We start from the raw sequence: 14,902 nt of genomic DNA on the forward strand, positions 1-14,902 counted from the left end.
AGAGCCTAGAAGGTACACACATGATCCCATGTGGTTCTGAGACTCATCACTGGGGGTGGTTTTCATCCTCACTGCACAGAGGAGGAACCTGTGGCACAGAGAGGGCAAGCACCTTGCTCTAAGAGTCAGCGCTAGGAAGGGGCCGAGGAGGGTCTGCACCTTGCTGAGGCCCAGGCCTGGCTCTGTCCCCACACCTGCCCGTAATGAAGTCACCAGGAAGCTTACCTCCATAGATTGCTTTTTCAATCTGCTCATTTGCCTGCAAGGAAATGAAGGAGTGTTGGAGAGGGCGGTGGGAGGACCCAGGATAATCTAAGAACTCCATAAAGCAGAGATCCTCAGAGCTCTAGATTTGGTACCTTTTTAAATCCTTCATGCATGTTTGCGGCTCCGGTAGGCACTATATTCTGAATTTTTTCAAGACTATTATGTATTTTACTTCTGAAAAAAAATTAGAAAAGGGGTTGAGGTATAATCTGGGGTTGAATTTACAAGCAGCCTAAGCTGTCCTGGAGCCACTGTGCACTGTGAAGACCTGTCTAGTCGGGACAGGATACAAGTCAAGTAGCCTGGTCATGACCTTATGCTCTGTGTCCTCGATATGAACAGGACTTGCTCAGGCCTCCTCTGTCCCCCATCTGGTGAGCATGGGGTGGGGGGAGGCTGCTCTGCTGCTCCCATGGGTATGGCCTGGCTTTCTCTGCACTCACCACTGTCTCAGGCACACTACCTGGGGGACCCTCAAGAGCCCTGCCTTGATCATCTGTGGTGAACGTGGGGCACACTCATGGATGTGCCACTGTGAATCTGCACTCACAGTGTGACTGGCAGGGCTGCTAGCACCTACCGGGTCCCTTGGGAAGGCACACTCTTCCTTCAGCAGGTAAGGCTGAGTTTGGAAAAGGTCATCCTGCTGATAGCTCTGCTCTGTCCCATCCTCCCCGTCACAGAATCCTGAGATTGACTTGCACCTGCCCCAAGCCTCTTCCCCTTCTGTATTGGCACCAAAGGAAGGAGAAAGCTCCTTAATGAGAGAACTAGGGCTCCTGGGCTTACATACTCCTGAAGAAAAAGGCCAAAAGCTGGGGAAGTGCCTCGAGGGCTGCCCATGCAGGTGGAGGGGCAGTGCTCCCCTGGCTGCCATGGGTATGTGGCCAGGTGGCTGCTGCTAAGGGGGATTTCACAGGTGGGACTGGGGACCTAGGTTCAGGCTAATCTCATGTGACAAGCTGAGCTGGCACAGCAAGGCTAGGAGAGCTGGGACCCTGAGAGGGCTTCTTACTGTGGGGAGTGGAGATGTTGCTGTGGGGTGAGACCTGAGAGCTCCAGGTCTAGCCCCACCCAGCCCAGGAGGTGAGGCCTGGCACCCATGGCCAGTGGAGATCAAACCAGGTGCTACTCGGCCCAGCAAAAATATTCTCCCTCCTCTCGCCACATTTTGTAAGTTTATTTAACTGAGCCCCCAAATCTGGGGCGACTCTCATGCTTCCCCAGTCTATGGCCCAGGAGCCTCCTGGTCAGGCATATGGTTGCCTGAGCCAGTGCCCTTAAGGGAGTGCTGCCCCTCCAGCCCTACTCCTAGCTCTGCATTTGGAAGGAATACAGGCTCCTAACACCCTCAGCTAGACTCCTTCCCTTAAAACATTACTTCCTCAGAAAAACATAATTTCATATAGTTTCCATGCCCCTGGGCCCCATTCCCACTCCTGAACCCTGAATCAGGGAAGACATTACTGTGTTCACGCTCCAGAGAGGACCAGGCGGGTCCTCCCTGAGCCCCCTCCCCACCACAGCTTCTCACATCTGGGGCCCTGAGCCCCCCACCTTGGAGGAGGCAGAGGTCTTACCCTCCCCAGTGGGCAGCTCTTCCTCCAGAGCCCCCTGCCCAGCAGCCCTGCATCTCTCTGCCACCTGCCAGCATCTCTCCCAATGGACTTGCTTCCTTCCACTTTCAACCTACTCAGGTCTCTCTGTCCTGAATGCAAAACCCCACCTATGCACAAATTTGTGCCTCCACTAGTGCTTGGGGCAGCCAGCCCTCTCTCCCTGCTTGTCCTGGAGTCAGGCAGAAGAGTGCTGCTACCTCCAAGCATTGACACCCCCACTCTGCTATGCCTGGCTTCTCTCCATGGTCCTGAATGGTAGCTCTGTGCCACAAATATTGGGGCCCATCTAGTCCTAAGAGGTGCTCAACCTCTCTTTGGTGCTTCATTGGGTTCCAGTCATTTGTGTCCATGGGAATCTTAACCTCCTTAACCAGCTATTCAGAAGCTCCATAACTTCCAGACTTTTGCCCAAACTTCTGGGCTCACCATGGCCCACTTAGTATGCAGGCATGTCTTATCTTCCTCAAGCACCCTATCCCAGACTGATGTTCAGGACCCCACTCATGGGTTTAGACCCACCAAGGGAGCAAAATTCCCTCCACTGAAAACATCAATGCTTCGATGCTGCCGATCTCTTCCTCCCTGGTTCTGATCTGTCTCCCACCCACCCCTCCTTACACACTGGCTCAGGGAAGAAAGTGACATATAACAACAGTAGGTGTCAGACTCATATCACTGTTCATAAAGGACCTGTACATCTGCTCCCCAAAATCCTGGGAATCCTAGCTAGCCCATTCTAAGAAAAGGGAAGAGCATGGAGGGAAGAACTCAGGACAGCTGTAGGTCAGGGCTTAGAGGGGTGGAGAGGTCTAGCAGCACATAGTCTGCCAGTGTCAGTGCAGCCAGGGGTCAGAGAGAGCTGGGGGCCCAAAGCTAAGGATCAGGGTGCACAAGGAAAGAAGTCCAGGCCAGCCCAGCCTGCACACCAGTGGGCTCCCCACTGTGGTTTCAGGGAACCCCTCAGCCTCTTAGCTCTCCCTGAGACCTGGTTTTCTAGGTCTGCCATTGGGGATCATATCAGTGCTTACCTGTCAGAGGTGAGATTCATGATGGTGTCGCTCTGTGTGGAGTAGGTGATTAAGGACATCCTCATTTTTGAACTGTGGAGGAAGCATGTGTGAGACGCCATCAACACAGGCTCAAAATGAAACCAATGAAGCTCAGAAAAACAAGGCTCAAGGCAGCCAATGAGGGGGTCTATGTCAATTTCTATACTTCCCACCACAACTCTTCTGCTTTGGGACCCATTTCCCAAACCTGAAAGTTGCTGTAAATTTAGTGAAAAATTTTTTAGACTGTAAGATGTGTGGCCTCCTTAGAATAGAATGACAAGATGGCATCCTGATCCATTCTTACACTCTTACATTCTTACAGTATTCCAAAAGACAGACAGACAGACAGACACACACACACACACACACACACACACACACACACACACACACACACACACACCCCAAGCCATGTGAACAGTACATTGCAAGGAGATAGACACCTGCACATTCCTGCATGAGGGGTTCCCCCTGGTCTCTCTTCTACATTCTTTGGACCTTCATTCCTTTCTCTCCTAACTCCTTCTGTACTTCCTTCTCTTGTCAAAGAAATTAATTCTCTTTCTTGGCAGCCATTTATCTAAATCCCTCTCTTTCCATCCTCTAGCCACTGTCTTCTGACCTGTTGACCCTCATTATCACTTAGATAAATTGGTACAATAGGTCCCTAGCTGAACTTCTTATTGTTCTTGGCTCTTAATCCAGCTCATTTTATCCACTATTATAAGAATTTTTTCTTGAAGCACAACCTCGATCATGTGAGACCCCTGCTCAAAAATCCTATACCCACCTATTGCGCACAGCAGGAAATTCAAGCTTGTGGTCTGGCATAATGAGCCCCTATGTTCTTGGCTCTTGGCTTACTTGTCCAGCCTCATCTCTGGGTCTTCTCCTGACTAAACCTACTCTGCAGCCAAACAGACCATTCCCATCACAAGAAGCCTCTTTGATGGTTCCTGTTACCCTGTCTTCCCCTATCTTTCAAGGCCTAGTTCAAATTTCACATCTTCTAGGTAGCTATCCTTGGCTTTTTCTCTAGGAATTCTTGCTTTTTCCTCCATATTGCCATGCAAGACTTTTGTCCCTTTCTCTTGGCCTTCAGCATCATTTAACCAGGTTTTTGGTTACTGAGTCAGTCTGCTTTAACTTCCTCTCCAAGCCTGTAAAGTCCTCAGAAGCAGACTGTGTCCCCCTTAATGTGGACTGACTTTCCAGCAAGAGTCAGTGAAAGCTGCTAAGAACTAATGGAATCAGTGTGATTTTCCTTTTTCAGAACACCACCATGGGCTCTGTGCTCCTGGCCTGAGGGACTCCCATGCCCACTGAGTCTAAGCAGCTGTGTATCTGTCTGACAGAAGAAAATACCCTGGAGCATGGAGAAGCCTTACTTTGGAAACCTCTTCACCAGATCATCCACAAATTTATAAATGTCCTTCCAAATGCTGTTTGCATTGTCTGACCTGAAAGCAAAGACTTGAGTCAGAGGGATGAAAGACAATCATCAGGAGAGCAGTTTCTGTCCCCACCTCCCACAGTCCCTTTAGCAAGCTCCTCTGCATCCCACATAACTGAAACCTGCCACATACCCACCACCCTGGTGGTGATTTTCATCAGTGTGAATGGTGGGGAGGTTGAATAACCAGGCCTGTGTCCTTGGGACCACGTGACTTTCATGGATTAAGGACTTTGGGTGGCAAACCAGGATGGTTGGTTTGGCCATGGTAGGGAGACAAGAAATGAAGGAGGATGCATTCATTGGAAAACACATTCTGATTTTGAAATGTTGGCTCTCTTGGCCCCCCACTTCCCTTTGGAATAACCATTAACACTGTCCTCTTCTACCCCTTAAAGGTGTGTAGTGGGATGCAAGACAGGGTTTTCTTGCACCACATTCCATCAAATGCCTCTGGAAAGCAATACATCTAGGCTGAGAGAGTGACCCAAGCTTTCCCTGTAATTCTTTAATGGACTCTGGATTCTTGGGTATCAGAGCTATCCTGACATACCTTCTTAGATTGGAGATCCATTTGTAGGCCAAAGTCTGACCTGCCGACCATTCCTCATGACACACACACAGATTCTGTTCATACTTTCATGTTTTCCAGCACTCACAGAGTAGGAAAAGACATTCCCAACAGGAGCCTGCACCTCAGGCAAGGGAGGCTATGCTACTCAGACTATTTAATTTCCCTTCATCCTTCAAAGCTGAGCCACTCTAGACACAGAAGGCCTATTCCAGCACCACTGCAAGGGGAGAGATAGGAATAGACCTAGGATACTGATCTTCTGTCACCATCATGCTCTGGCCAGCAGGGAAAGCCACAGGAAAAGCCACTTCCTCTTCTAATTTTCAGTTTCTCACACTCATAGGCTCCCACTTTAGTTCCTAGTTGGTGAAGATGCTCAAGCAGGTTAGAGCCTTATGATGTCTCCTTCTGTCTAAGCAGGAAGCCCTTAAATGAGTCTTACCAGCTCAGGGTTCAATGATCTTTGCAATCCAACATCTCTATAGTTCTGCACTATTCCAGGTTATGATTGGCAAATGTGAGGGTCACTAAGAGTCTTGGTCAAGATCCTATGGATGTTAAGGGGTAAAACTGTCTGATTCCCTGGCCTGGATTCTTTTTCTGCATCTGACAGTTTATGTCATATGAATTCGAGGAACCCACAAGGAGGCCCTTCCTCTTTCCTCCAGTGATAACTTTGTCAATAAACATCCTAAATGTCATATTTATATGTGTGGTCCTCATATCCAAGGACATCCTCCCTTTATCATTTTTACTGACTCCTCTAAGTTTCATCTAAAACTATCAACAGATGGTGAGGAAACTAAGAATAGATGATTATAACTATGTCAGGATGATCATTCATGGAGCACTATTTATGAAGCACTTTATATGCATGATTTCCAATTCCAAATCAATCCAATGGTATTAGCATCATTCCTATTTTACAGATGAAAAAACAGGCTCTCACAGGTCAAGGAATTTGGCACAATTTCCATGAATAGCATGGATATGAACCCAGATCTTCCAGCAAATCCCATGCTCTACCTATTGGACTTGGGAGACTGGGGTGACACTACTGTACCAACAGTTGCTGGGAGCATAGCAATAGACTCTGACAACTTACCCACAATACAGACTTTCTCATGGAAGCTCCATGATAAATTACAACAAAGGCAATTCCTCTCCTAACCAATGGTAATCCTTTTCACTTTCCTTCTCCCTACTACTCTCCTCTGTTCTCCCCCAGAGTGAAGAGGATCTTCCAAAGAAGATTCACAGGATAAGAGTCTTCAACCCATCTACCAGCCCTGGAAAAGTTTGTGATGATTTTGAAGGAAGGTCTGGCTTCTAGAACACAGAAGAATGTGAGTGCTCTTGTGTAGTGGGAAAAACCACAAGGATATAAGTACCTAGGAGAGAGGCAGTATGGAACAGAGCAACCACATGGAGCTCCAGCACACAGAGCTCCAATCATTTTTATCACCCCACACTGAAATGAGAATGGAGAGATGGGGATCACCAGACATTTGAGGGCATCTCTACTGTTGAAGATTGAGTCTAAAATATCTTACTGATGTCACTACTCTGGGGGAATGGAAAGAGTGGGGAAGATCCATGTAGGAGAGCTGAACTATAAGAAAACTAAATTCTCTTCTTTCCTAGGCAGAAGTCAAAGTGTTTGCTTTTAAATTTATGTTCAAGCATTTTTTGACAAATGAAAAAAATTAAAGTACAAACAAAAACTAATAGCATAGAGGATGTCAGCAAAAAGGCAGATTCTGAAACTCCAAGCCTTCATTCCCCAATAATAACATTCAAAAAAAAAATAATAATAACCAAAAGCTTTCTTCACCAACTTTCTACTCTGTAGGAGCTCTACAAAACAATCAAAGGTTTATAGCAATGAATAAAATGCCCAAATCAAGAAACAGCCTCTTCAAATGACAGGAAAGATTTGTGGCATTTTAAATCATTCTTTCCCCACTCTCTTTCTAGTCTGGTGGCAGTTTTGGTCTTGATCTGTAGCCCAGTTCAAAGTTCTCCTTGAACCAGAGGGGACAGCATGGACCTTACTCACAAATTACTGTGTACATCTCTTCTAACCTGGCTGGGGTAAATTAGAATGTACAAAAGCAGGTGTGGACAAAGGTACATCTAAAAAGCCACATGTATGCCCAGTCAGAAGCATGCTTAGAAAAATCCCATAAAAACCCTTAAGCTTTCCAACAGAAAGACAAATAAAGAAACTGATCCCATTCACAATTGCACCAAGAAGCATAAAATACCTAGGAATAAATCTAACCAAAGATGTAAAAGATCTGTATGCTGAAAACTATAGAAAGCTTATGAAGGTAATTGAAGAAGATTTAAAGAAATGGAAAGACATTCCCTGCTCATGGATTGGAAGAATAAATATTGTCAAAATGTCAATACTACCCAAAGTTATCTACACATTCAATGCAATCCCAATCAAAATTGCACCAGCATTCTTCTCGAAACTAGAACAAGCAATCCTAAAATTCATATGGAACCACAAAAGGCCCCGAATAGCCAAAGTAATTTTGAAGAAGAAGACCAAAGCAGGAGGCATCACAATCCCAGACTTTAGCCTCTACTACAAAGCTGTCATCATCAAGACAGCATGGTATTGGCACAAAAACAGACACATAGACCAATGGAATAGAATAGAAACCCCAGAACTAGACCCACAAACGTATGGCCAACTCATCTTTGACAAAGCAGGAAAGAACATCCAATGGAAAAAAGACAGTCTCTTTAACAAATGGTGCTGGGAGAACTGGACAGCAACATGCAGAAGGTTGAAACTAGACCACTTGCTCACACCATTCACAAAAATAAACTCAAAATGGATAAAGGACCTGAATGTGAGACAGGAAACCATCAAAACCTTAGAGGAGAAAGCAGGAAAAGACCTCTCTGACCTCAGCTGTAGCAATCTCTTACTCAGTACATCCCCAAAGGCAAGGGAATTAAAAGCAAAAGTGAATTACTGGGACCTTATGAAGATAAAAAGCTTCTGCACAGCAAAGGAAACAACCAACAAAACTAAAAGGCAACCAACGGAATGGGAAAAGATATTTGCAAATGACATATCGGACAAAGGGCTAGTATACAAAATCTATAAAGAGCTCACCAAACTCCACACCTGAAAAACAAATAACCCAGTGAAGAAATGGGCAGAAAACATGAATAGACACTTCTCTAAAGAAGACATCCAGATGGCCAATAGGCACATGAAAAGATGTTCAACGTCGCTCCTTATCAGGGAAATACAAATCAAAACCACACTCAGATATCACCTCACGCCAGTCAGAGTGGCCAAAATGAACATATCGGGAGACTATAGATGCTGGAGAGGACGTGGAGAAACGGGAACCCTCTTGCACTGTTGGTGGGAATGCAAATTGGTGCAGCCGCTCTGGAAAGCAGTGTGGAGGTTCCTCAGAAAATTAAAAATAGACCTACCCTATGACCCAGCAATAGCACTGCTAGGAATTTATCCAAGGGATACAGGAGTACTGATGCATAGGGGCACTTGTACCCCAATGTTTATAGCAGCACTCTCAACAATAGCCAAATTATGGAAAGAGCCTGAATGCCCATCAACTGATGAATGGATAAAGAAATTGTGGTTTATATACACAATGGAATACTACGTGGCAATGAGAAAAAATGAAATATGGCCTTTTGTAGCAACGTGGATGGAACTGGAGAGTGTGATGCTAAGTGAAATAAGCCATACAGAGAAAGACAGATACCTTATGGTTTCACTCTTATGTAGATCCTGAGAAACTTAACAGAAACCCATGGGGGAGGGGAAGAAAAAAAAAAAAAGAGGTTAGAGTGGGAGAGAGCCAAAGCATAAGAGACTGTTAAAAACTGAGAACAAACTGAGAGTTGATGGGGGGTGGGAGGGAGGAGAGGGTGGGTGATGGGTATTGAGGAGGGCACCTTTTGGGATGAGCACTGGGTGTTGTATGGAAACCAATTTGACAATAAATTTCATATATTAAAAAAAAATAAAAAAAAAACAAAGAGCAAAAAGAGAGACAAAACAAAAACAAAAACAAAAACAAAAACAAAACCCCTTAAGCTTTCACTTTGGGCTGATCTTTAGGCTCTGAGCAAGCCTAACTAAGTGGTAAAGGAATGCCCACCAAAGTACTATTTGCAAACACACTGGTTGATGTGTTTGTTCTCTGTGTTTTGTTTTGAATTTTTGTGCTGTTTTATGTTTGCTCTAGCTCCTGGCATTCAAGGAAATCTCTGTCAAAACCTTAGCTGAATGTGAGCTAAAGGAACAAACACTCCAGTAATCACATACAAGGATATTGTTACATTCTTTACAAAAAATGTTTGGAAATCTCACAAAAGAAACAAAAATCTACACACTTGTACCATAGATAACAAAAGCAAAAGCAATCTAGTATCCATGGGGAATTCTGATTTCCAGAGTACCACATTAAAATAATAAAACACTAGGGGAGGCTCGGTGGCTCAGTTGGGTAAGCATCCAACTTCGGCTCAGGTCATGATCTCAAGGTTTGTGAGTTCAAGCCCCGTGTTGGGATCTGTGCCGACAGCTCAGAGCCTGGAGCCTGCTTCAGATTCTGTGTCTCTTCCTCTCTCTGCCCCTCCCCACGCCCATGCTCTGTCTCTGTCTCTCAATAAATAAACATTAAAAAAATATTTTTTAAAAAATAATAAAACACCCAATTTTTAACAAAAATAAATCACAAAACATACAAAGAAATAGGAGAGCATGGCTCATTCAAAGGAACTAAATATAGAGAGCCAAAGCATAAGAGACTCTTAAAAACTGAGAACAAACTGAGGGTTGATGGGGGTGGGAGGGAGGGGAGGGTGGGTGATGGGTATTGAGGAGGGCACCTTTTTGGGATGAGCACTGGGTGTTGTATGGAAACCAATTTGACAATAAATTTCATATTTAAAAAAAACAAAGGAACTAAATATAAACTTGCAGAAACCAACCCTGAGGAAGCCAAGACATCAGACTTAATAGGCAAAGGCTTAAAGCAACTATCTTAAATATGCTCAGAGGTAAGGGAAAAGTAAGGACTAAGAATCAAGGAAATCAGGAAAATGATATATGAACAAAATGAGAATATCAACAAAAAACTAATTATTAAAAAACACAAATCTGAAGGTGAAATTTGCAATAATCTTATTGAAAAAATTATTACAGTGGTTCAATAGCATATTTGAGTATAAACAGCAAAAAATCTGGGAAGCTGAGGATAGGAAAATTGAAATTTTCAAGTGTCAGGAGTAGAAAGAAAAAAGAATGAAGAAAAATGATAAGCATCTTTTGGACCTACATGAAACCATGAAACAGACCAACATCTACACTTCAGGAATCCTAGAAATAGGTAAGAGAAAAGAACGTAAACATTATTTGAAGAAATAGCAGCAAAAAAAATGTCCAAAATTGAATATTATTCACCAATAAAAATGATTGAAATCTTGCCATTTGCCACAAAATGGATATATCTAGAGAGTATAAATGCTAAGTGAAATAAATCAGGCAGAGAAAGACAAACACCATATGAATTCACTGGTATGTGGAATTTAAGAAACAAAGAAACAAGCAAAAAAAACAAAGGAAAAGAAGAGCCAAACCAAAAAAACAGACTCTTAACTGCAGAGAATAAACAGATAGTTTTCAGAGGGGAGGCGGGTGACAGACGGGTGAAATAGGTGAAGGGGATTAAAAGCACAGTTATCTTGATGAGCACTGAATGAAGTATAGAATTGTTGAATTACTACATTGTACACCTACAATTAATGTAACACTATATGTTAACCATACTAGAATTATTTCTTTAAAGTACATGATTGTATGAAGTATATAAATCAACCTATCCAAGAACCTCAACGAACTTCAACTGTGATAAACTAAAGAGACCCACCCTAAGACATATTATAATAAACCTACTGAAAGACAAAGACAACAAAAGAATCTTGAGCAGGAAGGAAGACTTGTAACATGCAGGTTGTCCTCACTAAGATTATTTCTCATCAGAAACCTTGGAGGACAGAAGGTAGTAGAGAAAATATTTAAAGTGATGAAAGGAAAAAAAATCAAATTAGAATGCCAAATTCTACAAAACTGTCCTTTGTAGGTAATAGAGAAATTTAGATATTCACAGATAAACAAAAGATGAGGGAGTTCATTTCCAATGGACCTGCCCTAACATTAAGTAATGTTAAAAGAGCCATACAGATTAAACAGGAGGGCACTAACCAGTAACTTGAAGTTATATGAACATAAAAAGATACAGACTTAGCTTTCTGGTAAAGATAAATACAAGAGCAAATATAAAAGCTAGCATCATTGTAATCTTGGTTTGTAACTGAACATTTACTCTCTATAGAATTCAAAAGAAATGCATTGAAGTCATTAGAAATCTGTTACTGGGCACACAATGTGTAAAGCTGTAATTTGTGACACTGATAACACAAAGGAGGGGTTGTAGCAGCTTAGGAGTAGAGTTTTTATATGTGATTAAAGTTAAGATGGCATTAATTATAATTAGATTGCTATAAATTTAGCATATTACAGTTAGTGGTCATGTAATCATAGAGAAAATATCTATAAAGAATGCACAGAGGAAATGAGAAGGGGATAAAAACTTGATTATTCTATTTTGTACTAATAAGTTTTGATTCCCTTCCCAGAAGTAGGCAGTAAAGGAGAAAATAAGGAGCAAAAGGGCCTAAGACAAACATAAAATAAACAGCAAAATGGCAGAAGTAAGTCCTTCCATATAGCAATTATTTTAAATGTAAATGGATTAAACTACCCAGACAAAAGGGATAGATTGGCAGAATAGATGAAAGAAAGATCTAAGTGTATGCTATCTACAAGAGACTCACTTTGGATGTAAGGACATAAATAGGTTGAAAATGAAAGAATGCAAAGATATTCAAGGCAAACTGAAACCCAAAGAGAGCTGGGTAACTATATTATATAAAAAAGACATTAAATAAGAAACTGTTATAAATAACAAAGGACATTATATATTCATAAAAGGGTCAAATAATCAAGACAGTAAAACAGCTATAAACAGATATTCATCAAACATTGAAGCTCCAAAATTTATGAGGCTAACATTGACAGAATTTAAGAGGGAATTAGAAATCTCTACAATAAAGGTTGAAGACTTCAATACTCTACTTTCAATAATGGATAGAGAAACTAGACAAAATATCAGGAAATGGATAAGGGAATTGAGGATGTGAACAACACTCTAAACCAGTTGTACCTAACAGATATGTAAAGAACGCTCTATGTGACAACAGCAAAATGCATTTTCCTCAAACGCTTGTGAAATATTCTCCAAGGTAGAGAATATAGGCCACAGAACAAGTCTTAACAAATTTAAAATGATGTAAATAATTCAACAAAGAGATAGAAACCATAAAAATAAATCATGCAGAAATCCTGGAGCTGAAGAATATAATGACTGCACTGAAATATTCAATAGAGAATTTCAATAGCAGACTCGAAGAAGCAGAATAAACAATCAATGAACTAGAAGATAGGACATTTGAAATTATCAGTCAGAAGCAAAAAGAAAAGAGAATAAAAAAGAATAAGGAAAGCCTACCGGGCTTATGAGAAATCAACAAAGGAAACAATACAGGTATGGAAATACCAAAAGAAGAAAAACAGAAAGGGACAGAAAGTATATTTAAAGCAATAATGGCTAAAAACTTCCCAAACATGGAGAAAAAATAGAAATCCAGCTTCAAGAGGTGCAATGCACTCCAAATAGGTTAAGCCTAACAATGGTTACACCAGACACATTATATTTAATTTTAATAAGTCAAAGACAAAGAGAGACTTTTGGGAGCAGCAAGAGAAAAACACAGTCACATATAAGGGAACGTACCATAAAACTGTCAGAAGATGTCTCAACAGAAACTTTCTAGGTCAGGAGAGAACGAAATGATATATTCAAAATAATTAAAGAAAAAAATTGTCAACCAGAATACTATACTGAACAATTCTGTTTTTCAGAAATGAAGTAGAGATAAAGACTTTCCTGAATAACAACAAAAGAAGGTAAGAGAGTTCATCACTAGACTTGCCTTATAAGAAATGCTATAGGGAGTTCTTCAAGTAGAAATAAAATAATGCTACTTAAATAATAAAAACATAACATTGGTATAAAATCCATTGATAATACTAAATATATATTCAGAGTCACATTCTCTAATAAATTGGTGGTTCATAATTCACTCACAAGTCTAATTTAAAAGTTAAGAAACAGACATAATAAAATTATTCATAACCACAGCAATTTGTTATTGGATACACAGTATAAAAATGAATAACTTGTAATATCAATAACCTTAAATGTGATGGAAAGAGGTAAAAGTATATAAAGTTTAGTTAATGGTAGCAAAGTTAAGTTGTCAGGTTATATGTCAGGTAATGTTATAAATATAAGATATTTTATGTAAGCCTCATCATAACTACAAAAACAACAACATACGGTTGGCCTTTGAACAACATAGGAGTTAGGGGTGCTGACCCCCCAATGCAGTTGAAAATCTATGTTGTTAAAAAAAACACAAGCCCCAAATAGCATCACTTAGGTTAAGGTCCCAAGTCAGTAAACCAAGACAATATTTTTTAAAAAAATTTTTTAAATGTTTATTTTTGAGAGACGCAGAGAGTATGAGACGGAGGGAGGGGGAGGGAGAGAGAGAGAGTGAGATACACAGAATCTGAAGCAGGATCCAGGCTCTGAGCTGCCAGCACAGAGCCTGATGCGGGGCTCAAACCCACGAACTGTGAGATCATGACCTGAGCTGAAGTCGGATGCTTATCCAACTGAGCCACCCAGACACCCCAAACCAAGACAATATTTAACCTAACTCAGTTTCAACCCCCCATAAATGTAACCATTAACTAGTCACCATGAAGATTTCCTGGTCAGTACTGATAGATCCCTTCTGTTCCTCCTAGGAGTGAAATCTTGCCTAAAACAATTAATTCTTTGCTAATAATTTCCATTTTCCTACATCCTTTCTACATTTATTTTTAAAATGTTTATTTATTTTTTAGAGAGAGAATGAGTGTGTGCATGCATGCGTGCAAGTGGGGGAGGGGCAGAGAGAGTGGGAGAGAGAATCCCAAGCAGGCTCTGCACTGTCAGCATGGAGCCCAACATGGGGCTCAATCTCACCAATTGTGAGATCATGAGCTGAGCCAAAATCAACAGTTGGACTCTTAACCAACTGAGGCACCCAAGCCCCTCTATTCCTTTATACATTAAAAAACCTTTCCTTTTCTGTAGCCCTCTGGGTCTCCCCTCTACTTGCTAGATGGGGTACTGCCTGATTCATGATTTTTTAAAAAATAAATTCCAATTAGACCTTTAAAATTTATTTGGTTGAATTTTTGTTATTTGACAGCATATAACATTTGACTCACCCAAAACTTAACTACTAATAGCCTACTGTTGACTAGGAGCCTTACTGATAACATAAATAGTTGATAAACACATATTATGTATTTATATGTACTATATACTATATTCTTAAGATAACATAAGCTAGATAAAAGAAAATGTTAAGAAAATCATAAGGAAGAGAAAATACAATTATAGTACCACATAGTATTTATGAGAAAAATCCACATATAAGTAGATGTTTATACCTGTGTTGTTCAAGGGTCAACTGTAGTAGTTACACAAAAAAATTATGATAAAAGAGTCAAAATATACTGTCACAAAAAGTCATCAAATCACAACAGAAGACAAGATAAGAAGGAAAGAACAATGGATTTATCAAACAATCTGAAATTAACAAACAATTAACAAATGGCAATATAAATGAATTAAATTCTCCAGTCAAAAGACACAGAATGACTGAGTAGATAAAAACATAAAACCAAAACCAA

At 41.1% G+C, this 14,902-nt stretch overlaps 2 protein-coding genes across 2 annotated transcripts in view; one reads left to right on the top strand and one right to left on the bottom strand.

The window, feature by feature from the left end:
• ZNF488 (zinc finger protein 488) overlaps positions 1-14,902 on the top strand; it is a 103,233-nt gene that overhangs the window by 61,328 nt on the left and 27,003 nt on the right. The window lies entirely within an intron of this gene.
• LOC109264540 (anthrax toxin receptor-like) overlaps positions 1-14,902 on the bottom strand; it is a 57,595-nt gene that overhangs the window by 29,790 nt on the left and 12,903 nt on the right. The window contains exons 2-5 of the mRNA XM_019444848.2: positions 4,327-4,398; positions 2,915-2,986; positions 360-441; positions 226-259 (exon numbers count right to left, since the gene is read on the bottom strand). Of these exons, the coding sequence (XP_019300393.2) occupies positions 226-259; positions 360-441; positions 2,915-2,986; positions 4,327-4,398 (260 nt within the window). The remainder of the gene's footprint in view (positions 1-225; positions 260-359; positions 442-2,914; positions 2,987-4,326; positions 4,399-14,902) is intronic.

Source organism: Panthera pardus, unplaced genomic scaffold (genome assembly GCF_024362965.1).
Source record: "Panthera pardus isolate Hobbes unplaced genomic scaffold, ASM2436296v1 HiC_scaffold_22, whole genome shotgun sequence".
Classification (NCBI taxonomy): Eukaryota; Metazoa; Chordata; class Mammalia; order Carnivora; family Felidae; genus Panthera; species Panthera pardus.